Raw genomic sequence first — 27,861 nt, 5'->3', positions numbered from 1 at the left:
GTCGACGGCGAGCCGTGATCGCGAAAGGAAGAGCGGAATATATTACAGCCTCGTTTCCTTTCGACCTGCCACTCGGTTAAAATCTCACTTTCGAGATAAACGACGAGTAAAACGCCGTTGAAACCGAATACTAGAATAAATTACAGCGACAATCCCAATTAACGTATCATTCTTCTTGGATCATTTTTTTCCTTTAAAAATCGTATTTCTGATACGAAAAAAAAAAGAAAAAAAAATTATTCCAACCATCCTCTGATCCTCGATCGATGACAAGTAGATGCGATATTATTGTAGATTTTTTTATATTGCTCTTATCCCCGATAAATTCGACGATGAAACGAGAATTCGTATTTTTCGAGGAAAAATTGGCGAAATAAAAATCCTTCAAAGTAGTCTACCTGCTTATTTCGCGTTTCAAAACTTGGTATCGAGCAGGTATCGCTTGTTACTTACCACTTTCCATCGCCTTACAGTCAGGATCAACTTGATCGCACGGGGAAACTTGGAGTTCGACAAGAATTCGCGAGAATCGTTTCAACGCGAATTAAAAAAAGAAAAAAAAGAATTACACGTCACGGTATCCAACAAGATTACACGTCTCCTCTTTATCGACCCGATTTCGCTGATCCTCGTTGATACTTTTCCAAGCGAAAGTGCAAAGAGGATGAAGGAAAAAAAAAAAAAAGAAAGAAAAGAAGATGCAACATCACGTGAATGCATTTTTTTGCGAAACGGATAGGGGGAGGTGTGCGTACGGTGAAATTGAAAAAAACCGAAAGACGTGCATCTCGGGCGAAATTGCACGTATTGCTCGTTTCTTATTTCTGCTTCGTTTAACATGACAATTTAGCTTCGGGCTACGGTTTACGCTAATAAGCACTCGGTGCAACAAAGTTGAACCATAAGCGAACGATTAAAACCGGTGAGAAAACGTATCTCGCACGGAAACACGCGTGTGAAGAATTTTTTTGTTTCGTTGTTCGAGAATTGATCAAGATATTTTTTTCTTTTTTTTAACGAAAAGTCTCGAAATCGTTGACAATTCTTTTCTTCTTTTTTCTAACGAATTTCGTCGAAGTTAAAATTTTAAATAACAGGAAAGCATACAGGTGAAGAGGAGTCGGCACTTCTTCCTTGGACGAATGTATTTCTTACACCGCGCTCTTCCATTTTCTTATAGCCGAGATATAAATTCATTGAATGCTCCTATATCGATATCCTTGAGAGATTCGTTTCATTTAACATCGAGTTGAAATTAATATCCGCTCGACTAATCTAAAGTGCTACGAGACAACGAGAAAATAATTTGTTTAACGAAACGCAAAATTGCGAGATTCCATTAAGAACATCGGCATTATCTGATACAAATAATACCCGATGCGAAAATATCGATCGACTTTCCGTTTCTCGCAACTCGAGAGCAAAAGATTGATGAACAGCGAAAGATTTCCAAGATCGAAGGAGCAATGCTTCTATGCTCGAATCGCTCGCTATCCCCTTATAGACTCCTGGTATCGTTCGAGCCGAGAACTCAATCGTATTGCATAATGAAAGGGGAGAGGGGGGGCATCGCGAGAATTTCGACACCCTGCTTGTAATAAATTGCGGACAAGATCGAAAGAAACACGCTCGTCTAAATTCTTTTTTCTTTCTTTCTTTCTTTTTTTTTTCCTCCTCTACGCTACAACGCTACAACGCGCGTTAAAAGATTAAAAGAAAGCGAAGAGAGTGCGAAGAGAGTTCCTCGAAGAGAGAGGCCCCTCTTGTCGCCGTGTGTTATAAATCTCGAAATTTAAATCCAATTTAACGCGGGCTGGAGAGGTAGTAACAAGGCGCGACGAGTGTTGTCGGTTGTTCCTTTCCAAGGAGATCGTCGTTGCCGGCTAGACGGATCTGCATCCGTGTGTTCAACGTAGGCCCTGTGGAAGCTGGTCCTTTCGACTCGTTGCACCGGTAAGGCAAGTCCGCGATTCGATCGTTCCGTGTACGCTCGACGACTCTCCTCGCCGTTCATCCTCGTGTTCCTCGTCTGGTCGGGCGTCATCGATGCGGATAAGAGGATTTACTCGAGCCATCGCGTTTCCAAGTAACGCGTGCCTACATTACCCCTCTAACGTAATAAATACCGATTCGATCAATTTTCTCATCCAAATTTTTCCATTCTCTATTTTTATTCTTCCTTTCTTTCGTTTTACGATACGATCGACAATTATTTCGACAAATACTTTTCCGCCGAGCTACAATAACGGTTAAGCATCATTTTCGGGAACGTTTCTCCGATGATTCTACTATTTAACGATCCTCGAATGATACAGCTCTTGAAAAACGTGTTTTCTTTCGCGACACTTTTAAAAGTGCGGTGAGGAAGGGCGGAGTCTTCTTCCCGTCCTATCCCTTTCTTTTGCGGTTTTTGAACAAACAACCAGCGGTAACTTTTCCAGCGCCCGAACTTCTTTCTTTCGTTGCTCCTCGGTTTTTCGAGACCGCAGAGAACGTAAATCAAGCGAAATCGGTGAATCGTTGAGTGGACCGCGCGAATTATGGTCAACGTAAAATGTACATATATATACGTGTGTAAATTACGTGTCACAAACTGGTGTCTTTATTTTAAACGATAAATAAATCTGAAAATATGATGAAAATATAGATTTTAAATGAGAGAAAGGAGAAATTCGGATTCCTGATATATCCTTTTTAACAAAAAAAAAAAAAAAAAGAATCTAGAGAACAAGAAATCAAACGATCCTGGAAATTTTAAACGCAGCTTGTGTAAAATGATGAATTTTTTCAAATTATACAGCCATCAGAGGCAAAAAAAAAAAAAAAAGAAAGAAACTTGTCGAGAAGTGTCGAAATATCTACTGGCGTAATGGCAGAAACGAAAAGGCGGCTTTGTATCGAGCGACAATGGCCGATTTGTGTGGTGAATTTACTTTTCCTATCAACCTAACAAGGCAATGATTGACCAAACGTGGCGATAACAAGATAGAAGGCTGATAAAATAATATCGTTCTTTGTGCTTGACTGATCAGATTTTTCAGTAGTTTTACCGCAATCTCGATTTATATCCCCGATTTTTAAACATTTTTAAACATTTTTAAACATCTTTAACTATTCAAAAGAAAAGATACGAAAACGATTTAAAAATTTTAAAAATCATCTTCCGTTATTTTCAAATTTGAAGATCGATGCCTAGGGATTTGTACCTAAACTACTATTCTATTCGGATCTGTTAGAATAGGTTAGGTTAGGTTAGGTTAAGTTAGTAACCTGTGGCTACCTGAATAAGAAACAATACCACTTGTTTCGATTTATTTATTGAAGATCGATTTTTCACGAAAAATGCTGGGTACCGTTATCATGAAACAATGAATAATTTGTCAAGAAATTTTCTTTCGGCCTGACAAGAATCTACAAATCGTACCTGTTTTCACTGTCAACAATTTCATCCACTACGGTCGTAATTTCTATCGACTGTAATTCGAATTCATAAATCAATATTTTGCACTTGTCCAAAGAAAATCGTTCTTTGTTTTCATCTCGCGTTATATACGGCACGGTGTGTTCGCAATACGCGTTCGATTAATACGATACGAGATATATCGGTAAGGAAGATTTCTCGAAGGAAGAAGATTACTTTACGTTACAAGGGGAATAATGAGAATCTGATATAACGTTGTTCAATATATTTAATGATTTATTGTTTATTTTATATATATATATATATATAGATATGTGTATATATATACATATATATATATTTAAAAGGCACGAGTTTGATAAAATTTTTTCAACTTTTTTTTTTTTTAGTCCAATGTGAACGTTGAATGAATTCTATCGATTTCGTTATCAAACAATTTCGTTATAAACATTATTTACAATAATATTACAAATTATTATAATACAACTCGATATTATACAATTTCATGAAAATATTTAAATAATTATTCGAATCGATATATAAATAAACGAAGCATTTTTTTTTTTGTCAGTATCCATCGAATTGTTAACATCTCAAAACGTTAATAACATTTGTATAAAATTTACAACAAATCAGTTCTTCCAGTACTAACGTTCGATATAAACTTCGTAACACTGGTACATTCTTCTTTTTCCTTCTTCAAACTTTTGTTAATACCGGAATATATAATAATATTTTTTTTTCTCCTTTCTAAAAAATATAGTATAAAGATACAATAATAAAAAAGTTACTTTCGTGCGCAATTTCAGGCTAATTTGTTAACTTATTTAACTTATTTAAAAATATAAAACAATTTTCTCTTCGTAAGGCACTCTGGAATGCTCCATCCTTCAAGGACGTTTTTATTTGATCTTTTCCTCAACACTTGCGACACTTTTGCGTTCCGCCGTATCATTACATATCCTAGATGAACGTTTTTCTCTCAGACACAAACCCGTTTTTCGTAACGTCTTAGATTAACTCGACTTTTAATAAAAAAAAAAAAAAAAAAGGAAAACGAATTCTAATCTATAATTCTAATCTAACGATTTGTCCTCGTTCGTAAAATTATAATTATAATTAAAATATTGTAAAATATGACTAGATCACAGTGTTAGAACAGCGTTCGTCGTTTCTGCGGTTTTTTTATTTTTATTTATTTTTTTTTTTTCGCCATTCCCCATTGTTTCTGTAAAAGAAAAAAGAGAAACAAACATTTTCACCATTGCATATGATAAATATCACACGTTAAATTTTCTTAAATGATAAAAATTCTCCGATGCACGTGAGAATAAGAACGTAAATAAAAGTTTCGGAACGCAACCTGTCCTTTCTCTCTTTCGAAAATTTCCACTTTTCAAATTCACATATCCCTCTCTCTCTCTCTTTCCCGTTCGATTTCGCCCGATCGAAACGAATCGAAACGAGACGAGTACGAATAAAAATAAACAGATAAAAACGCGCAACCTTATAATCTCAATTTCCAGGGGAATGGAATAAAATTGGAAGACTCGGTGGAGAGAATCGGCCCGAGAGAAGGCTGCACAACAGGTATACACGTACAGTGGTGAAACAGGGGATGATTTCAGGTAAGGGGGGGCTAAGTTTTACTTTTGCCGGGGGAAGGGACTTGGCTCCTCTTCTTCGTGGGTACAGCGGTGAAAAAAGAAGAGGAGATCGAACGAGACGGCGGTCGAAACGAGAGAGGGAGGGGGGGAGAGACAGAAAAAAGAGAAAGACGGAAGAATAGCGTACCGGTTCAAAAACCCACAAAAGGGGAGGGAAGGAGGGAGGGACTGGAATATCCTGAAAGATGCATTCAGGTTAAACGCGGCAGACGAAATCGTCTCTTGTCAAGGGAAGGGGAGGGGGGAGAGGCGAACAAAACGGGAAAACGGAGCGAGATGGGAAAAATGAAAATCCGCGGGAAGAAGAAGTGCTCGAGAGAAGAATCCCTTTTCGAAAATGTTTGACTTGAAAATAAGAAAAAGAAGATAATTACCACTGAACCCGTAAAAACATATAATCTCTCCCATCTCCATTAATTGCTACTATCGTTATATCGTTAACGGCAAGATCGAATTTAAAGCAAAAAAGAGGAGAAAAAGAAAAAGAGTTGGTTTGATTTTCGCAGGGGAATACGGGAGGTGGGAAAATTTGTCTCGAGGAGGAGTTCGAAAATCTCGAACTATTGGAGAGGTTGAAAGGCGAGGGGATGGAAGAAACGGTAGAGGCGCGCATACACGGCGCGACACGCGTGTTGGTGAAAGAAATCGGGGACAAAAGCGTCGCTTCTCGAATGTATACTCTCCGTTGCCCCTCTGAATGGAGTCTGCGATTTGAATGGCCGGGAGTTTCAGCGAGGGGTCGCGCGCGCCATTGTGCCGGGGCAAGGTCACAAATCTGGTCGGAAATTTCTTTGAGCTTGCTCGGCAAGGTAACGCGGATGTTACCTCACGGGCGAAATTTACGATCGTCGAGGAGCGCGGGAGAAGGCGAGGGAAACTTTCGGGGAAGGAGGAAACGGAGCGGTGCAATCCCCCTCTTTCCTTCGCCGTGAACGACAAACGTCGAAGCGAATGCTGGGAAGGGATCTCGATCGAATTCAGGGAGACGAGGATGAAAGTACGGAGCAAACTAACCTACGTATCCAAATGTCTCACTGGCTCTGCTGCCACCACGAGATCACGTCCAACAGCTCCTCGTCCTCGGGGCTCATGGGCTCGTAATTGTCGTAGCCGTCGGAGTGGGCGGCGTAAAGGGTGGCCGACGTGCCGTACCCCTGGCTGCCAGCTGACGACGCCTCGGAAACGAAGCTCGGCGTGGGCGAGCTCGAGGCCTCGGAGCACGGGGCCGGGACGAAGGTCGGGCTGGGGTTTTGCCTCAGGTGGCGATGCAGATCGGTGGTGGCGGCGTGGTGTCGAATCTCGTTGTTGCCGTTGTTGTTGTTGTTGTTGTTGTTGCCGGCAGCGTTGCCGGCGTTCGCGCTTCCTCGAAGCCTGAGCTCGGGGGAGGAGTGGCGCAGGGCGGACGACTCGGCGCCGATCCCGTTCGCGGAGCTGCACGTGGACGAGGCGGAGGAGGGGGGCGAGGAGGAGGAGGAGGAGGTGGGGGAGGACACGTCGGTGTCGTGCTCCTCCAAAAGGCGCTGCAAGCTCCTTATGTACTCGACCGCCATCCGCAGCGTCTCGACCTTGGACAGCTTTTTACTGCCGGCCCTGGACCCGCCGTGGGTCCCGGCCGTGCTCCCACCCAGCGCCTGGGCCACGCTCTGCGGTATGTGCTGCCTCAACGTGGCGAATCCATTATTCACCTGCTTGACGCGATTCCGTTCGCGGGCGTTCCGCCTCGCGACCGAGGCGGGCTGATGGGGCACGGTCCCGTACGGGCCGCCCCCCTGCCCGTAAATCTTGGACCGCTTGCAACCGTGTTGCTGGATCTTGCTCGCGTCGCTGCCCTGCACGGCGCTCGTCGCCGAGACGATCACGTTCCCCCTGTGGCTCTGGCCCCCGGCCGTCGACGAGCCGTGGTGATGCAGATGATTCGGGTGGTGGTGGTGGTGGTGGTGGTGGTGGTGGTGGTGCTGTTGCTGCACGCTCAGCATGACGGGCAATGCGCTCGGTACCTCCTTCGCCGGTCCCACTAGGGTCATATCACTGACTCGAGCCCCCTCCCCCCGCCCCTCCCCCTCCTCGCACGGAGGAGAGCGCGCTGGAGCGCGTGCCAGATGACCTCGACCAGTGGAATCCTCCGGTCGATGATGACGACGATGGTGATGACGAGGACGATGGTGGCGGTGGTGATCGGTCGTTCGCGCGACGGAACTGCACGGAACGGAGAGAGAGAGCCGATCGACGACGGCCACGGCCACGATCACGATTCTTTCCTCCGGCCGAGAGGAGAGAAAATGATCCCCCTCCTTCGCTCACAACTCGCCTTCTCGGATGTAATTCGGCGGCGACGCGTGCTACGAGTCGATGGAAGCGTTGGGGAAAGGGAGAGGGAAGGAGAGAGAGAGAGAGAGAGGGGGGAAGAGAAATATGGGAAACACACGAATGGGGAACACGTCGGTCGAAAAAATGGAAAAGAGCGAGAGACGTCCGAATCGCACGATTTGTACGTGACGAGAGATCGGTAAAGTCGGAAAACTTTAAAAAAAACCGCACCCTTGACGCTCACGGTACGGATCTGGCTCCCGAAATGCCTTACTAAGAAGGGTTCGAGGCCTTATATAGCCAGGGCGGGCACGCGCCTATCCCCTCCATAAGGCCTCATACTCGATCTCGGGCCCTAAACCCCCATCTTCTCCCCCTCTTTCCCACCCTACTGGCTTGCAGCGCCTCATACCCCTGTCCGCATCCCCACCACTCCTCCGTCCATCCAAAGGCCCTACAACGCCCGAGATTCTCATCTTCGTGAATCGCCCTCTTTCGTCCTCCTTGCTCTTTCCGCCATCTATTTCGCCGTTATCGATCACTGATAACGCTCGCCCGTCTTCATCCTTCCACTCGTGCTTCCGAGTACATTTCAACTTCTCCCTAACTTCTCACCCAATTATTACAAAACGCAATTTTTCTCCAGAGAGCTATCCCCGAAACAAAGCGTTCGTTAAAAATTCGGAACAGCGTCACGATCTTTCTTACCGAGACGTAACGTAACGTAATCTGGGAGCGCGATCGTGGAGAATATCGGAACGAAGGATTCTCGAATATCGAAGAGAAAGAGGAAAAGAAAAAAGAAACGATCCCCGAAAATTCGTGCACGCGTGAGAGACACTGCACGCAAGCAAGAAGGGTCCGCATCCCCACCGACCGGCCTGTGTGTCTCAGGGATCGAAATTTGAACAGTTATATATCGGGAGAAAGAAAAGCTGGTCCAGAGAGAAGCCGGTCGAAAGAGAAAGAGAGAGAGAGAAAAGATGCGTGGCGAGGAAGGAAGAGGACGAGTGGTAAGAGGAGGACGACGACGAGGAGCAGGAGGAGGACGAGGAGGTGGTGGCGGGCGAGGAGAGAAGCTAGGCAGGAAAGAGGGCGCGGCGCGAGTGGAGCGAGGGGGCGCGTATGGAGGATACGTGGGCCCAAGTTGGGGGCAGCGGTGTACGGGAACTCCGGCGGTGGTGAAGAGGGCAGGGGGTGGAAGACGTGAGCCGTTCCCCCACCCTTGCGCCGTGGCGCGCGCCGACCCCCATCCATCCACTCGCTCCTCCCCACCACCGCTCCCTTTTATCCGCTACGTACGAAGCGTGCGTGCGTGTACTAGGACGCACGCGTGCTTGCCGGGCCTCGTGCTTAAGGGGAGGACGTGCGCGCGCACGTAAGCGCGCGTGGACCTAGCCTCGTGTGAGTGCGTGTGTGTGCGCGCTCACGCGTGGAACAGGTATATGCCCTGTTCCTTCTTCTTCTTCTTCTTCTTCTTCTTCTTCTTTTTTTTCATTTTACCGGCGCTCTGTCTCCCTCCTTTTTTTCTATCTCTTTCTCCTTATCTCTCTCTTTCTCTCTCTCCATCTATGCGCGTCTATCTTTCTCTCCGTTGGAAAAAAGCGGCGCGCGTAAGGGGCACTCGACGAGGGCCACTGGACGTTTCTCCCCACGCGCGCGTATAAGTAAGTACGCGCGCGGACCGAGTGAGTCGAGGCTGCGTGATAAATATACGACGGCCGAACGTCGTCTCGTCTCGCGTTCGGATTTTCGACAGATAAAGAAGCGCTTTCACGTGCTCTCCGACTAACTTTTATCCAGGTACTCGCGTGTAACTGATAACGCTGTGATAATAATACTCGGTTACCAACGATACCGCCGCGGTATCGAAACTGAAACCGAAACTCCCTTCTCGAGTTTTCTCATTTTTTTCTTTTCTTTTCTTTTCTTTTTCTTCTTTTTTTTCTTTCGTTTCGCGAAACAACCAAGCGTCCCCGAATTATTACTAATAAACCGTATCGTCTCTCCGTTACCGGCCGAGTTTCCTTTCGAACGAATGATCGCCTCGAACTAAGTTTTCCTCTTTACGTTTTCCTTTTCTCTTCCTTGCGATTCCTGGTTCTCAAGGACCAGGGTGAAAGGCGAGGTGTAAAAAGAGAGAGGGAGAGAAAGAAAGAGAAAGAGGTATCGGTGTAAAAAGATTTACGAGACTGTCGGCAGATTTTTCGTCTTCTTCGTACTTCTCACCGCGCGACAAATTTTTAACCGCAAAGTTGCAGGTATCGCCATTAACATCGTAGAGCTTCTCTTGGTATGGCAACCTGTTCCAAGGAACATGACGCCCCTGTGAACGGTGTGGCCCATTCGCGTACCCGTTACGCCAACTACTAATTTTCGCCGATCCGACGCAAGGACGTTAACATACGTACATCCTCGACCCTTGAAAGAGCGATCCTTTTTTCCCATGTAATTTCGTTACGATAAAAAAATATATACCCCGACAAATTGTGCGTTCGGAAATATTTTATTTCTTCTTTTTCCTTTCTTTTCCTTTCCTTTTTTGAAAAATCATTATATGATACGAGAAAGAGATAAAATTTTAAGATACGGGAAAAGAAAAAGAGATAAGGTGAGGTGAGATAGGTAAGGTAACAAGGAAGGTGAATACGAGGAGAGGGAGGGAGAGAGAGAAGGAAAAGGACAAAAAGAAAATTTTTCAGTCAGTGATGGCTTTATTACCTTGAACCTTTGAATGGACAATTTGTTCCGTAATTATATTCTTGAACCACGTCGGTCAGGCTAACTGGCCACATCACCGATAATTATCGTGAAATTAACACTGAAGAGAGATCGCGTTGTATCTGAAAAATAAATGCAAAAACGTTGTTACAAGTATCTTAAAACAAAGTCTTAAAATATCGTCCAACTGGTCGAGCCAGACGAGTCTAATTGCGCATTGTTCGAGTCGAATAACAAATTTACGTTACGTAACTAAATGTGACTCGAATGAAAGAGCAAATTATTCCATGTTTGTGAATTTATCGTGTAATTAATATTAGTATCAAACGATCTCGTCTCGAAAGATCGACAATAAAACTCCTATTGAAGAGTTATTATGATTTTACCCTTTTCTTTTTTCACGATTGGACAAGATTTCTTCGAGGTCGATCGGAGAATCGGTTTTTCTGCGTTAATGAAACCGTTGTCGGTTAATAAACGATCCGAACGAGAAAAAAGGAAAAAGCTTCGAAACAAGATCGAACGAGATGGTACTTTTCAAAATGCAAAATGTTACAAGGGCATAATTATCATTTTCCAATTTAGGATATACGATAATTGAATACTTACTTTTTTTTTTTTTTTTTTTACTCCCAACTCGATATAAACATTCGATAGAAGTAGACGTATTTTGTTAAGGGAAGAAGGACGAATAGATCGATGACAAATTTAACGATAAACAAGAAATTTTAAACAACAACGGTGAATTAAAATGCAAATACACAGGTCCACCTTGGAAATATATCGATTTCCACGTGTCGGCATTTCGTTACCGGCTGACGTATGTGCGCGCGCGCGCGCACGCCACACAATAACGCACAGGTAGCACTCGACCTAGAGGAAGGGAATTTATGCGTGCGCGCCACCACCTTCCTTCCTCGCCAAAGACCATGTGGGGTTGCCACCCATAACCTAATCGACCACGCATATGGCGCTCCCGTGAATGCGCTCTCGTGAACAGTTTAGCAGGTATATATCAAGGTAGCAACGTACCGAAGCATATGCCGTGTTGCAGGTTCACCGAATTCCTCGCGATTCGCAGGCGAATTCCTGACGCACATATTTTCGTTCGTTACTCGGGAACCAAACGGCGGCAACTCGTGATTTCAGAAAATTCACGAGATACGCGAGATATCGGAACACACCGGTGGAATTTAAGCTCGAGATGTGGCATCGTTTGATCAAAAGAAAAAAGGAAGGAGGAACCGAATCGATACATTCAATGGAAAATCGGGCGGCTGGATGGGGATACGAGGGATACGATCGCTCGAAAATTTTATATTCCTCCGCGCATTATTGTTTCCAACAACAGGTTTACCTTCGAAAGATCGAAGATAAATTGGCGATAATCAATACCGCCTCTGTATAAGAATTTTTTTCTCGCCGAAAGTTTCGCAGCTGCGCGCTGTACGGGTATTTTATCCAAGAGTTTTTAATTATCCCAAACAAAGCACATAGATATATATTTCTCCTTATACATCGCGTATACCGACTTACGCGACTCGTCGCCTTACGCGCGTAACGATACCGTCACTTCCTAATTTATCGATCGGAAAACTATTTTTACTAGCGTTGTCGAATAACGTACAATACGCTTTTGGCGAAACGACGAGGTTTCGACGATCGAAAGAAATGAAAGAAAGGGGAAGAAAAAAGGAGGGGGTAGGGAGGGGAAACTCGTGTCCTCGGCTCGCGTGGTGTCACGCGTGTAAACTTGCAATTACTCGGTGAATAAATGTATGAGACTGGGTGTACGTATCCGCGAGCGAGGCGGAGGTTGGCACGAGGCGCGAATGAATACAGGCATAGCGGCTCGACGCGTTTTCGAGCGCAAAACGAACACGATTTTACGGCTCCATCGGGGCCCATGGTAGCCGGGGCGCTGCGCTGATTAACGATCCTGGACACGTCGTGGCGGCGTGGAGCCGAACGGGGGTTGCCATGTTCGTTTCCCATGCCGCGCGCGCCGCCACCGCCACGACCTTGCCGCGTTTATCACTGCCTCGCTTAGTTCCAGGAACTAAGCGAGACTGGAATCGCGCCGCGCACAGTGGCCGCGTTGTACTCTCGATAAGGATAACTCGTGACGGTGGTTATCGGTGATAGCGCTCGAAGGAAAGTGTCGCAAAAGCGGAAGATGTTTCGAACATCTTTCTTGGTGGTATACGACGCAGAAAGTGGATCCTCGCTTTGAAGCAAAGGGGGAGGGGGGAAGGGACCCTTTCCATGGATATTTATTATTATTAAATCTGTCCATTCGTTGCTTTAATTATTTCGTTAATTACCGTTTAAAAACTCGTTTTACATAATCTTAATGGCAATTATCGATCGACGGATGCTGCTTCTTTCGGAGTCTTTCTTTCGTGGGTCTTGCGTAATTGGTTGTTAAAAGTTGTTTATTGTATTTACATAATCAACGAACCTATCGTTGCTCGTGTTATCGAACCTTGTTATCTTGTTACCTTCTCGCAACATTGAATAGCGAATTGCTATTCCTTTTTCCTTTTTTCTCTTTTTTTACGAAAATTTATCTTCTCCCCCAAACTCGACCAATCTGGTATTGCTCGACTCCGAATAATTTCATAATTCGTCGCTGTTGAAAATCGCCAATTTACAAGCTGTCTTACATCGGCCTTCCAAAAAGTCGCGTAAAACGATCTCGATCCAACTTTCTCGATGTCGTGGTGGATAAACGAAGAAGAAAAAGAAAGAGTGCTATGTTTTAACTCCGAAAACGTGTAAAAAAAGCATCGAGTAGTAGTTTCTCGTCGCCGAGAGACTTGAGAAGCGATCGACCGTTTACTTGCAGCGCGGGGCAAAGATTTATCGCGCGTCCCGCGCGTTCTGCGTCCCTCTTTTTTCATCCGTGTGCGTACAGCGATGATCATTCGCCGCAGTCATTTTTCACGTGGACGAACAAAGGGCAACAACGGCACGAAGGACAGCGCACGTTCCCACTGGACTATCTGTCCTCCAGGATCTGTCCCTCGCTTATTTCAGTCGAGGAATGCCGGCCAAAACCTCCCCTTTTCCCGAATCGTTTGTTCCCGGTTATCGAGAATTGACACTTGGCCGATTTCGAAAATCGATTCCCGCCAAAGTGGAAATGGAAATGGTCGAAATGGCGCGGTTGAAAATATCGTCGAAATACGAGGAGAAGAGCGGAGTACAATCGTTTAATAAATAAACAGTGGACGTGTCGATCGTCGAAACGCAGAGAAAATCGTGAATATTTTTTTTTACGTATTCTCTAGTCGATAAACGGTGGATGCGTCGAAACACGATTGCGAATATCATCGAAATACGAACAGAAGAACGGAATGCAATTTTGTAATGGATAAACGGTAGACCGTCGAAACGCAGAAAATCGGAATACATATTTTTCTTTACAACGTGTTCTCTAATGGATAAACAATAAATGCGTCGATCGTCGAATCGCAGAGAATTTTCTTTACAACGTATTCTCTAATGAAACTGGATGATTAAGAATATCGTCGAAACAAAGAAAATCTGAATACATATTTTTCTTTACAACGTATTCTCTAATGAAACAGTGGATGATTAAGAATATCGTAGAAACATAGAGAAAATTGGAATACATATTTTTGTTTACAACGTATTCTCTAATGGATAAATGCATCGATCGTCAAAATATATTTTACAACCTATTCTCTAATGGATAAACAATAGATGCATTGATCGTCGAAACATAAAGAAAATCGGAATACATATTTTTCTTTACAACTTATTCTCTAATGGAATCGATCGTCGAAATATATTTTACAATATATTCCCTAATGGATAAATAATAAATGCGTCGATCGTCGAAATATATTTTTCTTTACAACTTTTCTTATTCTCTAATAGATAAACAATAGATGCGTCGAATCGCAGAGAATTTTCTACAACGAATTCTCTAATGAAACTGGATTAAGAATATCGTGGAAACATAGAGAAAATCGGAATACATATTTTTCTTTACAACTTTTCTTATTCTCTAATAGATAAACGGTGGATATATCGAAGCGATCGCAAATATCGTGGATCGTCGTTGAACAGGAAATGGCATGACGCATACAGGTTGTAAAAAAAAAGGACAGGCATCTCGATTAAATTTTATCGCGACGATAACAATATAACTGTCAATGATAAATATCTTATCTCCGCCGTGTGATTTTACAACGAGCGATGGAGAAATTAACGATCGGATAAGTTGCGCGCTTTTTCCTTGATCGATCTTGAGAGAGAAACTTAAGATTCGACACGCCGTTTTACGAACCACGGTATTTACGACATAGTCCTCCGGATCTCTTCTTTTCGGGGAAAATATCTCTTCTTCCCATTCCCCTGTCATTCGACAATTCTTCTCCTGACAACAAACAAGAGAGTTTTACTTTTAATCATAACATAAAATACATAAAGACAGACATTCGTCAAATTCAGTAGTATATTTTTTCACGAAGAAGAGAAAGAGAAAAGGAAGAACGTGGCGAGCCTTGGCGATTCAAATTATCTCGAATTTTCGCGAAACAATAATAACGTCTGCTCTCCCCTCCCTGCGCAGAAGAATTGCGCGCAGAGATGTCAAGGTAAAGGGAGGGGGAAAGGAAGGCAGAAGGACGTACGATATTTTGCTCTCGATCACCTTTGATCCCGGCTCTCTTCGACTTCATAGATCAACTATGGAGATATTAAAGATAATAAATGCACACGCGTTCGACACGCGATAATGAAATAAACACTTTTTATCCGGAGGAATTCAAGATAAAGACGTGCATAGGTATTCGAGATACGTTGATAAAATTCCTCGTGATTATCCCAGCGAAATTATTCCCTTCGAGAAGAACATGGTGATGTACATTTTTATATACTTTCGAGAAACCTGCGAAGAAACAAACTTTATTAACATCGGAATGAAAAATCGATACAACGACGCTTCGTATACGAAAGAAATGTGAATTTGTGTGAACTTTAAAACGCGTACCTTCTTTTTCTTTTCGGATGACGAATATGGACAACGCAAAAGTTTTCCATTCTTTTTTTCCTCTTTCCGTCCCCATCTTTGGTAATCGACTCATTATGTGGCAGAGGTGTAATTACGATCGGTCGAAGTGTAATTAACGAGGCACCGGCGCTAAGAACGGAGACGCGCTATACCGGTGTTATCTTCAAAATCTTCCTCTCCCCTCTCCTCCTCCCTCCACCATTCTTCCTCTTCCCTTTCACTTAACTCGATTCGCGCTCGCCTCTCTCTCTATCTCTCTCACCCTCGTCATCCCTCGTCCCTTTTTTCTTTTCTATTTTTCTTTCCTTTTGCCGCGGCTCTCTTTTTCAAACCTTCTTTCTCTCGGAGGGGTTTGTTCTTCGTTATTGCTCACTCGAGATTATCGACGTTTTTAGCACCTCCATCCTCTCGTATTTCATTTCTTCTTATCTCTCGTTATTGGAATAGGCGAGGAAATCTTTCTTTCTTTCTTTCTTTTTTTGCTTCTCCTTGTGATAAGATCAAGTTTTGGCATCTCGAAAGAAAATTCAACTTTTCTTTGTGGAAAACCGCGCGTGGATAATTTTTTTTTTTTATTACGCGTCGAACAGCCACCTGAAAGAAAAGCGAAATTATTTATGATTTCGAGCGGAAAATTTTCGCGGGGAAGAGAGGGTTGGTTTTGTTCGTTAATACGAAGGAAAGAGGCGAGAGAACGGTGAGAAACCTGGTTGGAAACAAAACGGCAGGTGGATCTCGCTCGAAATTTACTCATGAAGCAGAAAAAGGGTTTTCAAGGTTGGGGAAAGCAATGCTGTATATCGTGATCTCTCTCGATAGATACGTCTGAATTAAAAACGAATATCGAGAGAGAAAGAGAGAGGAGAAGCAAAATCTTTCGAAAATTGGCTTTCTTAATCTTGAAATATTAACTTTAAATTGTAAAAATAATTTAAAAAAGAAGAAACGATTCGAAATTATTTACGAAAACCAGTTACATTTATATTCTTCTCTTTAAACGAAATCGTATTATCCGATTATCCGAATTATCCCGTGGAGAGAAAATTTCGACGTACTTCAAATAGATGCAATATTTCATAAGAGAGAGAGAGAGAGAGAAAGGGAGGAAGAAAAAACTTCGTCAAAGTATATCCAATCGTATCCAATTATTTTCTTAATTCATATACTCGTATATTCTTATTCGACGATCATTATTCACCGGATAAGTAAATGCAATTTCATACAAGAATTTCGCGATATCGTGCGCGATTCACAGATTTAATGCGATTCGAGTTGGAAAGAAAAAAAAGAAGAGGAAAAAAAAGGAAGGAAAAAGTATTCCACGCGATCGACTTCGAGTTTGCAAATTTTTGCACAAACTTTAATTGACCGAGATACATCACGGGACGCGTGCCTTGTGTATTCTTTGTCCCTTTTCTCTCTCTCTCTCTTTTTTTTCCCATTTTCATTGGCTTCTTATTTTCGATGCAAGATACATGTCGACACTTTGAGGATGCGGGCCTTCGAGGGTACCAATTACGATCGGCAGCTGCCACGTTGAAACGTTACATTTGCGAATATATTTTGATTTGAATGTAGACAGGCACTAAAAGTATTATACCCAGACGTTTTTCTTCCTTCTCCTATGCTCCTTCCACGCGTTCTTATTTCCGATTAAACTTGAGCATAAACATTTTCAATCGTAGAACGTGAAACGGTACGTAAGAAATATTATTTATGGGAATTGGTGGCAATTCTTGGGAAAGGTGAAGGGATAAACTTATAATTTCAACTTTCGACAATTTGCTCTCTCAACCTCGTTACGTTTATTTTTCTCTACGACCGATATTATACAACGTATTCCTTCTCGTATTTGTTCTTATTCCGTTTATTGTACTTTATTGCCGATACTTTTTTTTTTTTTAATATGCGATTTATAATTCGTAATTTATAGTAACACACTTTTTTCGAGATGTTTCTCCAGCGGAGAGGAGGGGATAGGAGGCGCGTGCTCAATCGTGGCCGAGCACGCACGCGCGAAAGAAATATCGTGCATCAGAATTCATCTTAGCCCGATGCGCCTCTGCACCTGTCTTTGCCTCTCAGAAGCTCGTTTACTGTCGCACGTTACGTCACAGCCTCTCCTCGAATCCCCACCACCCGTCCGAAAACGCGCGCGCAACCTGTATCGTGGAAAATAGTATTCTAACTCATCTCTCTCTTTCTTCCTCATTTATCGATCGCTTCAAGAATCCTCGAGCGAGACACATTTTCCTCTCTACCATCTTCTCACGACGCGTTTCAAATCAATCTCCATTATACTCGAAACCACTCGTTTCACGATAGAATCGACAAATTTTTCTCCATTCTTCGGAAAAGTATTCTCTCTCCCTTCCCCCTCCCTCGGGAATGTTATCACGCGAGTATCGTGAAATCGATTCGAATCTCGGGATTCGGCCGGTAGCCTCCCCCCTCCCTTCCTCCTCTCCATCCACTCCGTGGACGGAGAAGTTAGGCAAGGTGTCGACGGTGGCCGTAGGACCGTTGGGAGTCTGGCGAGGTGCAGGTGACGAGTCCGGTGGTCCTCTCGGACGCGCACGACCCTGTGTCCGAGTATGAGTGTGCGTGCGTGTCACCGCGGCCGTGAACAAGGACGGGCGAAGACGGGTGGCGCTCGTGCGACGAGGAGAGGAACGCCGCTGGGTGGACGCCGCGGGGGGAAAAGAAAGACGGGCGAAGGAGGAGGAGGAGGAGGAGGGAGGGAGGGAGGGAGGAAATAAATAAAGAAAGAAGGAGAGACCTGTAAAATCGTATCCGAAGAGAGTCGAGCGGCGGAGGGCGCGTGGCAGCGGTGCGCAGCTGCAGCTGCCGTTTTCGTTCTCCGCGCGCGTATAAGTCGCGTACTACTCTACCGTCTCCCTCGTCCTCTTTTCACGCGTGCGCGCCACTCTCCGATACTGGTGGCGCGCGCCAACGCTCATTAACGCCAACTCCCTCTTGTCTCTTTCTCTCTCTCTCTTCCTCTATCTGCTTCGAGTTTTCCTTTCGTTCCATTTCTTTCGATTTTCGCAATTTCCTTTCATTTTCTCTCTTTCGATCGTACTGAATTTTTTTGCGAGATACTTTTCTTTCGATTTTTCCTCGCCGTCACTTTTTCCTCAATTTATACGCGGCAAACGTGCGTAAACCGAATATTCTTTGTATTCTTTGGGTTACCATAATTTTATACGATATTCTTTGTAAATTCGTGGTCACTTAGATGAATTATCCCATTCCTTTGAAAAATAATATTCTAAATTACTTCGTGATTGATAATTTCTCGTTTATACACGTCGTTAATTTTTACTTCTTCGTAACTAGCATTTCAAAATTAAAACTTTTCGTTGCAATATTTACCAAACGCCCGTATCAAAGGAAATAGAGATGCACGAAAACATTGATCACTTTACCTACGATCATTTTGCCTCGTGCCAACGCGAAAAAGGGACGAATCGTTTCGTCGGAGAAAATTATGCGCTCGGACTCGTTAACGCGGATTAAAGTTACACAGTTGCGTTTCGTACGGTTGTGGAGGTGAAATAAATCACGGTGTTCCTATCGTTCTACCCCAGGTTTCGAGACGGCGTTTTGCCGGGAGCGACGGACCCCGCCGTTCTCCGCAACCGTTTTTCATAACGGTGGCTTAATTAACGCGAGCCATCTGACGTCTACCGTCCGATATGTTTTGTAATATCCTGCGAAATCTGGCAATAACGATACACTCCAGGTGATGCTCTCCGTGTTTTGTCGTCCCACTTTGAGATCACCGCCTATAGACGGACGTCTTATTAACACCCAGTGTTTTCCTTCTCTCGGTCGAGAATTTCTTCCAACAATTTCATTTACATCGAAGGATAAACACCTTCCCTTCGAATAAATTCTCCCACTGAAACGATGCACCGAATACGATGAAACAATATCACACAAGCGAACCGTCTGATATTTAGCGAATTAATTTTTAGGAGGTTGGCAATAAACGAAGCTTCGTTCACGCGTTAATTAAGATATATATAATGAATCCCTCGCTCAAAAAATATCTTTATGGTCTATTTCTTCCGGATTATTTTCAACGACGAAACCTGAATTCGTCCAAAAAATGCTTCCCTGCTGTTTCGTATAAATGTAAATAAGATCTTTAATTTTTCGTAATTAAACACTTTTCCTAATGAACGAGAAATGTGATGAACGCAATTGTAATAATCTTTCAGATCTCTTTTAGATGGAAAATTTCATTTTCGATCCTGAAATATTCTTAAAACGAGAGCATTAAGATTCAATTTTTACAACTCGGGACCAATACCACTGGAATGCTGCCAAAAATTATTTCCCTTAACTTCCGTCAGCCGCGCCACACTCGGCTCACCGTCGATAAATTCTTCTCTTTACATTTACGACTCGACTTTTATCCGTGCGATGAAACGAAGAATTGAAACGGGAAAGATAAAGTAAGACCTCCGTCGACGTCCCACCAGACGCCATCCAATTTCAACAATTTTAAGCAAGTTACGTAAAATCGATTTACCTCTTTAATCGAATCTAACGAAGAGTTTACTGCTCCTGTTCATTAAAATAATACCAATTTTTTAACACACATATACATATATATATATATATATATATGTTCAACAATTTCAAAGAAAGCCGCGAGAATCCACCGGCTAAACCGGCCCATTACGTTTCCGGTTTCGAGAACGGATATATCTCGAGCCGTTGCTTCCTCTTTTCCCCGTTCCTTCAGCGAGCAACGTTTCGCGAGACGTGTAGTGGCTTGGCCGGCCGCGTCAAAATCGGGCAGCGAGAGGGAGAGAGAGAGAGCTAGCGACAAAAAGCTCGGGCAGCGAGCACAATGAACGCCCACTCCGGCATTATTTTCAATTCCATGCATTCAAGCATTGAACCGCCTCCGGAATCGCTATTCCTCAGCGTGTGGAATATCGGCTTTTATTATAAGCATCGCACACGTGTACACGTATCCTGCGTGTACGCGTATACCAGTGCGGTTCGGCGTGCGCGGGGGGGTAAAAACGGTCGTGTGAGCGGGCGCATAGAGTCTTGCCGTTATTATTCGCATTGATAAATGATCGCCGGCCGCGTCACGGCGAACAATGGCGTCGGCGGCGGAGAACGTTTCCTTCGGATACGTACGGCGGAGCCACTCGCCCGTCCAAACCTTCCTCCCTCCTCCCCCCACCCTTTTTTTCTTTTAACTTCGTTTCCACGCCGATTACCATTTCATTCGGACGGCTTTGTCTTTCGCAGGACGTCCATTCAAATCTCTCTTCCTTTCGCGGACAAGAGATTTCGCACTTTCTTCCCTATTCTTCTCGACGACGCGAGAACCAGACTTTAGTAGGGGTAGTTTTGAATTTTCTTTTTTTTTCTCCCAATAGAGTAGACTCGATTCTATCAATTTGTGATACAAATTTCGTCGAATCCATGTATCTCGTTCTTACTTTTGCAAGTCGTCGGGTTCAGATTCAAATAAAATTATGAATAAAATTAGCACATTTTTAATTATAAAAAATTGTAATTTTGTTTTGTTCTTTTCATTTTTGGTCGAGTATTTTATTATATCTGTAAATTTGTATACTTTTTACACATTTAGTCATACATATTTTTAATGATATAATAAATTATAATAAAATATTGCTTTCTAAAAATTAAATCTCTATATATAAGCTCAAAATAATTTAGTCCAATTAACTCCTATTACTCGGTTAATTCGAATCACAAATATTTGTATATTCATATATTTTTTACACAATTTTATTTTATATATATATTTGATCGTAATTTTATGTTACATACATTTCTGACTATTATAACAAATTATAATAAAAAAAAGCGGGTAATTGAAAATTAAATTTCCATATAATAAACTCAAAACCTGGAAAAAAATAATTTTGGTCCAGCTTCTATATATTCTATATATTCGAACCACTGTGAGAAATTTGGCAATAAATTGATTCGACAATCCGCGATTCAATCACGAAAATATATGGAAGTGCTAAAACTATACTACGTGTAAAAATTCGATTCGCATCTTTATACTATGGGATATGTAGCAAGTAATATGCGTGACGTAAATCATCTTTCACCGTTCATTCGAGGATGACACTTGTAAATGAATTTAAAATTCGCTTAATCCGCGGCCCCGTGTTCCGCGAGAACGCGCGTTAAATCATTTTGTCGGAAACGCGAGGAAAGGACGAGAGAGATTAACAAGGCGGTAGTTTACGTTACAGCTGCAACATCTAAAGATATAGTTTGAAATTCAAGGTAAACTTCAATAATAGCGGAGATACAGGATCTTCTGGTTCGTTCAAGGACGTTCCTTCCTCCTAGTAACCTATTAACTTACATCCGCGTGCAAGTAAGGAGGAAAAGCTAAGTAAAGCGTGCGCAACATTTTCTGTTACCGTCCGTTCCCTAAGAGAGAAAGAGAGAGAGAGAGAGAGAAAAGTATATATTACCCGCCTTCCACGATTCAATCCGCGAAACGGATCAGAAAAAATCCGTTATCGAGAAGAAGTCGCTCGTTTTAATTGGTAAAAACGACACGTTTACGTTTCGGTTAAAGGACGAATAAAACAAGTAGCGAGGCGAAGCTGTGTTCTCGAGTCACACCGAGTCACCTGCCCTGGTATAAAACCAGTTCACCTATACGATATTTTGCTCCGGCGAAAGATCGATTACCTCGCACGCGCGGAACGGATTATGCGATCCGATTTTTATATCGATTTTAATTACCGATGTCACATTGGACGATGTTCGAGTATCGACAAGGTAACGGTAATTATACACGGCGCTTTTCACACGCCATTATATTTACCAACTTTTGCAATGCCCGCATCGCGACAGTGGAGTGGAAGAAGAAGAGAAAAAAGAGAAAAAAAAATATCCGCTTCGATTCCGTTTCTGAGTGAAATCAGGATGATTACTTTTTTTCAGGAAGCGATGTGTAATATCGGGAGAGAGAGAGAGAGAGAGGTAGGTGACAGAGTATATGGAAGGTCGGCGAAGACGCGAGCAGGAAGAGAGTAGAGGGGATGGTTGGCGCGTGGCTCGATTCCTCTTCCCCACCTCTCGTGGTCGAGAGCCACCGACGATCCGAAACTCGCGCGCGGCCGTCCAGAGAGCGAGGCAGATGCCAAGGTACTTCTTTCGGGTCTGGCTCTTAACCGAGGCGGTATTAAAGGTAGGAGAGAAGCCGACACCACCGAGAAAGGCTGTAAGAGGCAAGCACCTGCCGTAAGCGCATGGTGTCGGGTCACTCGGCTCCTCGAACACGATCGTCCATAGCGCCTAACCCGACCGGCTTGCCTGCCTTCTTCTTCCACTGGCCTCGCTCCACTGATTGCCCCTATGCCCACATCTACCCACTACGAAAAATCAGTCGGATGAGAAGAGGAGAAGAGAAGAATATACCTGTCGCATAAAGTAGCCGCGTCGTTAACTAGCGTGTCTCCCCTTCGGTGCGAGCCGCTGCCTTTCCTTCTAACGACGATAATCGGTCGAAAAAAGGAGAGATTCGCGAAGAAATCTTCGACCTCTCTTTCCTTTCCTTTTCCTCCACTCGAATGAATCGTAGTATATTCCTCGCTACATTTATCGCATATAAAAATTCGTTATATATTACTTAAATATATTAAACATTACGTTTCATTTGTCAAAATTTTTACTGTTCACTGCTGGAAAGAAATATTATTCTGGAAGAATTATATATTTGTCACATGTACTAATCCAATTGTGACAGAGAAGGGCGATAAAACGACCATCTGTATCTCGATTTCATTAGCATAGGCATAGAATTCAAACTATTCTAACGTACCGATATAAAATTTTTTTATTTTTCGTAATATGTGTAGACTAATTATGATTTGTAACGATTGTTTAATTTATAAATATTAACGTAACTTCGTTCGATCAAAATAATTTTTACTTATACAATATTTAAGATTTTCCATATTTAAATTATAATTTTCCTATTACTACGTGTAGTGTCAGAATTGTTAACAAAGTGTAAAAAAGTGGGGATTGGCAATCGTCCCAGCGAGCCCCTCTTGTCCCCGTACCGTCCCGCGAGACTTTTTTTCACCAGCGAACAACACGTAGAAACTTCTCGTACAAGTGGTAAAGAAAGAAAGAGAGAGAGAGAGAAACGTTGAAATACGGAAAGTTCGCCGCGTCCCCTTATACGAACGTTACGAGATCGAGAGGAGATACGGCTCGCCTCAGTCCTCTTTCTCTCTCTTTCCCATTGTCTCTAACGGATGATTCTCGATTCGAAATAGGAGCATGTGCCTCGGTTCTCCGTCATTTCGAAACGAATGTCCTCGAATGTGTGGAACTGCGAGGATCAAAGGATACAACCTGCGTTTATAGCCAGACAGAAGAGAGGGGAGGGCAGCAGGTTGGCAGGCAAGCGAGGTATGTACGTACGACCCGCATGATCGAAATGAAGAAATAGCGCTGCGAAAGAGAGGAGGAAGGAAGAGAGGGAACGGCGTTAAAGAGACTCGGCCGCATCGATCGGCAGTACTAACCCAGTGAACGTGACACCCAACCGCTGCTGCTCAAGCATGCAAGGCTGCGTTCGAGTGTCCGCTCACTTTTTATCCAAGACCGGTCTATCGACGACGTCTAGCGCGGGTCTATCGTCCTCGTCAACTCCCTTTCTCGCATTATCGCATAGCGGGACGCGCGGAAGAAAATAACGGGAGGAAGAGGGGGAATTTCTTTCCTTTTTCGCGTTCGATATTATTAACTCGATTTCGATTGCGTTCAACTTTGCAAACAAATTTGACCGCATTTCCAAAAGGAGGGACGGCGTTATATCGCGATATTTCGATCTTCTTTCGAGCGGTAACGCGACATTATACCGCGCTACCCGTGTAAAATTGCTATTTTATGATCGCGTTTGCCATTGAAAATGGACAGAGCGATACTTGTAATCATAAACGTACGTTTTTATTGAAAACGATCGGTCAGAATGATTCGATTCCTTTACCTTCCTCTTAAATCGAATCGTGTATTATTACGTAGAAACTCGTCGAAATTGTCCAATTAAACGAGCAACCTTGGAATTAAATACACTCGATAAAATTTTAGGAGAAACGGGACGTAACACATGCGAGTGGCGTATGAAATAGGTGGAGATTTTTTAGATATATTTCCCCTCGCATAGTTCTCTCTCTCTCTCTCTCTCTACGTTCCATGAGTCAGCGTGGAGGGTAGAGAGCGCATTACGACACAGGCACGTATGAAACAAACGTGGAGGACGAAAAGAGGGTGATTAGGACAGATTGGCGCCCAATTCTGATTATGTCTCGCATCACCTGCCCCTTCGCAGGTGGTTGCCTATCCCACGAATATTTATCCTCGCGCTCGATCGATAACCGACCACCGACCAGCCGCTCAACAACCCCGTCCAAGATAGCGGTTCGATACGTACACCCCCGTAATCACTTGTACGCTCTTTTTGATCGCCGACGATAGTCCCGCTTCCGTTCCAACAAACGTTGCAAACGTTGTGGTGTGTAAAAAAAAAAAAAAACGCACGTTGCAGTACGCTTTTTTGACCAGTTTGAAGATTGGAATAGAACTAGATCCATAAACTCTCGATCAAATTCCCGATTATCGGAAGCCTTATATCGTTTCAGCTTGTTTGATCTGGTTTTATCACTGACCATAGTTATGCCACAGTCGAGCCGTATGCCGGAACATATTTTTTTTTCCATCCACCCTCGCTTTCCCGACAATCACTTATATGCGGGAGTCTGCACCTGGCCACCCCCGCACACACTCTTACTCCTTTGGCCACCTTACCTCGATTCTATCCGTACTCGTGCATATGCTCAGTATCGTAACTAATTTCTATTATACATTTTTCCATAACGAATTTTACGATTATTAATTTTTGTTTTAAAAAAATATATATATAATAAAATAAAATATATATATATATATATATATATACACACATATACTTCTCATAACAAAGACATTGTAAAAACACCTTGTGTTTGGAAACGCTTCTGTATAAACACGAGATGGAAGTCGTTTCATTTGTGAAAGGATACGTAAACAAAGCTAAACGACTGACTGAATTACGTCCCGACCTATAACACAATGGTGTACTTCTCGACTGTACTTGGAACTGTCCTCGCTCGTCCCACAACGGCTATTTAAACGATACATCGGATTCGTCGAAGAATTCATCAAGGATTCGCTGCGATCCGTCGGACGAGAGAGACGAGCAAGACGATGGGCTGGCGAACGAAACTGCCGAGTTTAACGCCCAAGGGCTACGCGAGAGGGCTACGAGAGGTCAGCCGCGAGCAAACCGCGGGGCATCATGGCGGCTCGATACGCGTCTGCGTGCGCGCCGCGCGCAGCCTGCCAGAGAACAACACAGAGAGGAAGAAACGTTGTTGGCCGCCACCACAATCGCCGCTTCCCAAACAGAAAAATTCAAAGTAACGATCGCGGCAGATGCGAGCACCCATACGTGAATTTGCTTCCCAACCCTTTTCTCCAACAACGGATAACGAAATAATAATCGTCAATAATGCTTCCATTTCTTCCAGGCCTTTCACCCCTTTTTCCATCGATTCGTTCGAAAACAGCCTCTGGAAATCATCCCTTTTCCGGCCTGCCTTGTCCTTCTCCGGCACGCACGTATACGCACACTCGAGTGTTTATTTGAATAAGACATCTAGATGATGATGGGGCGGCAGCTGCGAGAGGAGCTTTTTTCCACTTTTCCACAGATTTTTGCATGGCGCAGGTGATGCGGGCACGCGACCATCCCTTTCCCTCTCGACCACCGTACCCGCACAAACCCTTTCGAGGGAACTGTCCGCCGTGAATCATTGGAGGATCTCGATTCGAGGCGAGGAAAAGGATCCATAGGGGCGGTAACAGATGCTTTTCCCGATGAAGGACCAAGCTACCACCAACCGTGCACACGTCAAAACAGGATAATCCTTACCTTTCCCTCCGCATCCTCCCGCTCTTTGGATCGCGTCAAGCGTATTCGATGATTCACATTCGCGAAAAATTTCAAACCGCCCTCCCCTCCTTCCCCCGTCACGTTTTTTTCATAACGTACGCGAAGCGGAGAACGTATGGTAACGATATCGCGACGAGGCATTTTATTCCCACGCATTTTGGTTGCGTGGCACGGTCTGGCACGCAAAACAAAGGCCCACAACAACCCTCGATCGTTGCCCTAATAACGGTAACGTATACACCCTTTTAATCGGGGGGGAAAAAAAAAAACTCCCTTAAATCGCGCCACGATAATTGGCAGGGTCGGGCAATAACGACGACAAAACGGCCACGATATCGCCTAACGCCATATGCCGCTCGCGAGAACGAATTCCTCGCTCTCCCGCGAAGCGACGATTCGCCAACGGTCGAAGATCTCCTCTAATTTACGATCGAATCTGTTCTAAGAATAAACTAAGAGAGGGAGAGATGGGGAGGGGGAAGTTGGCTCGCCTCGAGAAAAAAAATGTTAGCTAGGAAAGAAAATAAAATCTAAGAAAGATAGGAAATATTGTATATACTGGCTATAAACGGGTGTCTGACCGCGCCAGCCACATGTCATCAAGATGCCTACACGCGTGAAGAAATGCGAAATGCATTGGCTATCGGTTGGCGGGAGCAAAGAATAATAGGGTGGTGGCCAGAAACGAAGATACGAAGGGAGCGAAGGTGCTGCTGGCAGGCTCGAATGCCAGGCCGTGAGGAAAAAGAAGACGAGCGAGGTAAGTACCTATTGGGTAACATTTACGCCGTTTACGACGTTTCTGCCTGCGTACGGCACACGAAACGTGTGCACACTTGCGAAGGTAAGAAACACAGTGTTGAAGAGTTAAAATCGTTGCGGTTCATAGAAGGATTTTATGACGTAACCAGTACCACACTACGAAGCTATTATCGTCTATCCTCGCGATAGAAATTGCCTCTCTTCTGATAGATACTCCCATTTCGGTTCCATTGTTGCCACACGTCGCGCTGTTTTCGTACTGAATCCGCGCATGCGTGAAATAATTAACCGAAAAGTTCGAGGTCTCGCTTACACGTTCGTGTTTCAGGATCACGCGAGAATGAAGTAGGGTTAGAACTGAAGGAAAGGAGGAAGAAATTGCGTTTCCAACGCTGGAGAACGTTGGAAGATACACGATCGTTTCGTACTGGCAGAATTTATTTCGCGATCGATTCGATGGGCGGAGAGAAACAATGCGAAAGTTGGGCATCAGATGGCAGAGCGGGCAGCGGACGATCGTGGACCATCTGGTGGTCCACTCTGGCATACGGCGAGCATCCGACGTATAAGCGTACGTAAAAAAAAAAAAAAAAGTCCAAAACTCGATACTCAGGATATAAGCCGAGAGGAATTTGAAGATAACAGGAGGAGCACGAGGGAAGACAGCTGTACTCGGGATAATCCCGATTAAAGTAAACGTGGGGAAAAACAATGTGGATACAAGGAAATCACTTTGGAATCAGGATTCGATTTTTAATCTCGTAACGTAAGTTCTATCTTCCGTCTCGAGACGATTAAAAACTCACGGGGCGAAATAAAATCGAGAGGGGAAAAAACATTTGGAACGGCGAAGGAGAAGGTGGAAAGAGGAGAGAAAATATTAAACGAGATATTTAGGTCACAGTTG

General features: G+C 43.8%; 1 protein-coding gene and 1 pseudogene across 7 annotated transcripts in view; one reads left to right on the top strand and one right to left on the bottom strand.

Moving 5' to 3' along the window:
• Window positions 1–3,671: 3,671 nt before the first annotated feature.
• The window catches only part of LOC114578086 (achaete-scute complex protein T3-like), an 88,446-nt gene continuing 64,256 nt past the window's right edge, over window positions 3,672–27,861 (bottom strand). For 4 of the 7 annotated variants that reach the window (XM_062080602.1, XM_062080603.1, XM_062080604.1 and 1 more), the window contains 3 exons: window positions 15,140–15,754; window positions 6,103–15,037; window positions 3,672–4,649 (listed from right to left, as the gene is read on the bottom strand). In XM_062080602.1, coding sequence (XP_061936586.1) covers window positions 6,120–7,112 — 993 coding nt within the window. In that variant the 5' untranslated portion in view covers window positions 7,113–15,037; window positions 15,140–15,754 and the 3' untranslated portion in view covers window positions 3,672–4,649; window positions 6,103–6,119. Of the gene's footprint in view, window positions 4,650–6,102; window positions 15,038–15,139; window positions 15,755–17,939; window positions 18,570–27,861 lie in introns of those variants that run through there. The other 3 variants (XM_062080605.1, XM_062080600.1, XM_062080606.1) reach the window with 2 other exon arrangements.
• LOC114578085 (uncharacterized) lies at window positions 25,445–27,721 on the top strand (annotated as a pseudogene).

The sequence above is a fragment of the Apis cerana genome, linkage group LG10 (assembly GCF_029169275.1).
Source record: "Apis cerana isolate GH-2021 linkage group LG10, AcerK_1.0, whole genome shotgun sequence".
NCBI classification, from domain to species: Eukaryota; Metazoa; Arthropoda; class Insecta; order Hymenoptera; family Apidae; genus Apis; species Apis cerana.
Note: the sequence above shows the minus strand (reverse complement) of the source record. Positions and strands in the feature narration are given on the sequence as shown.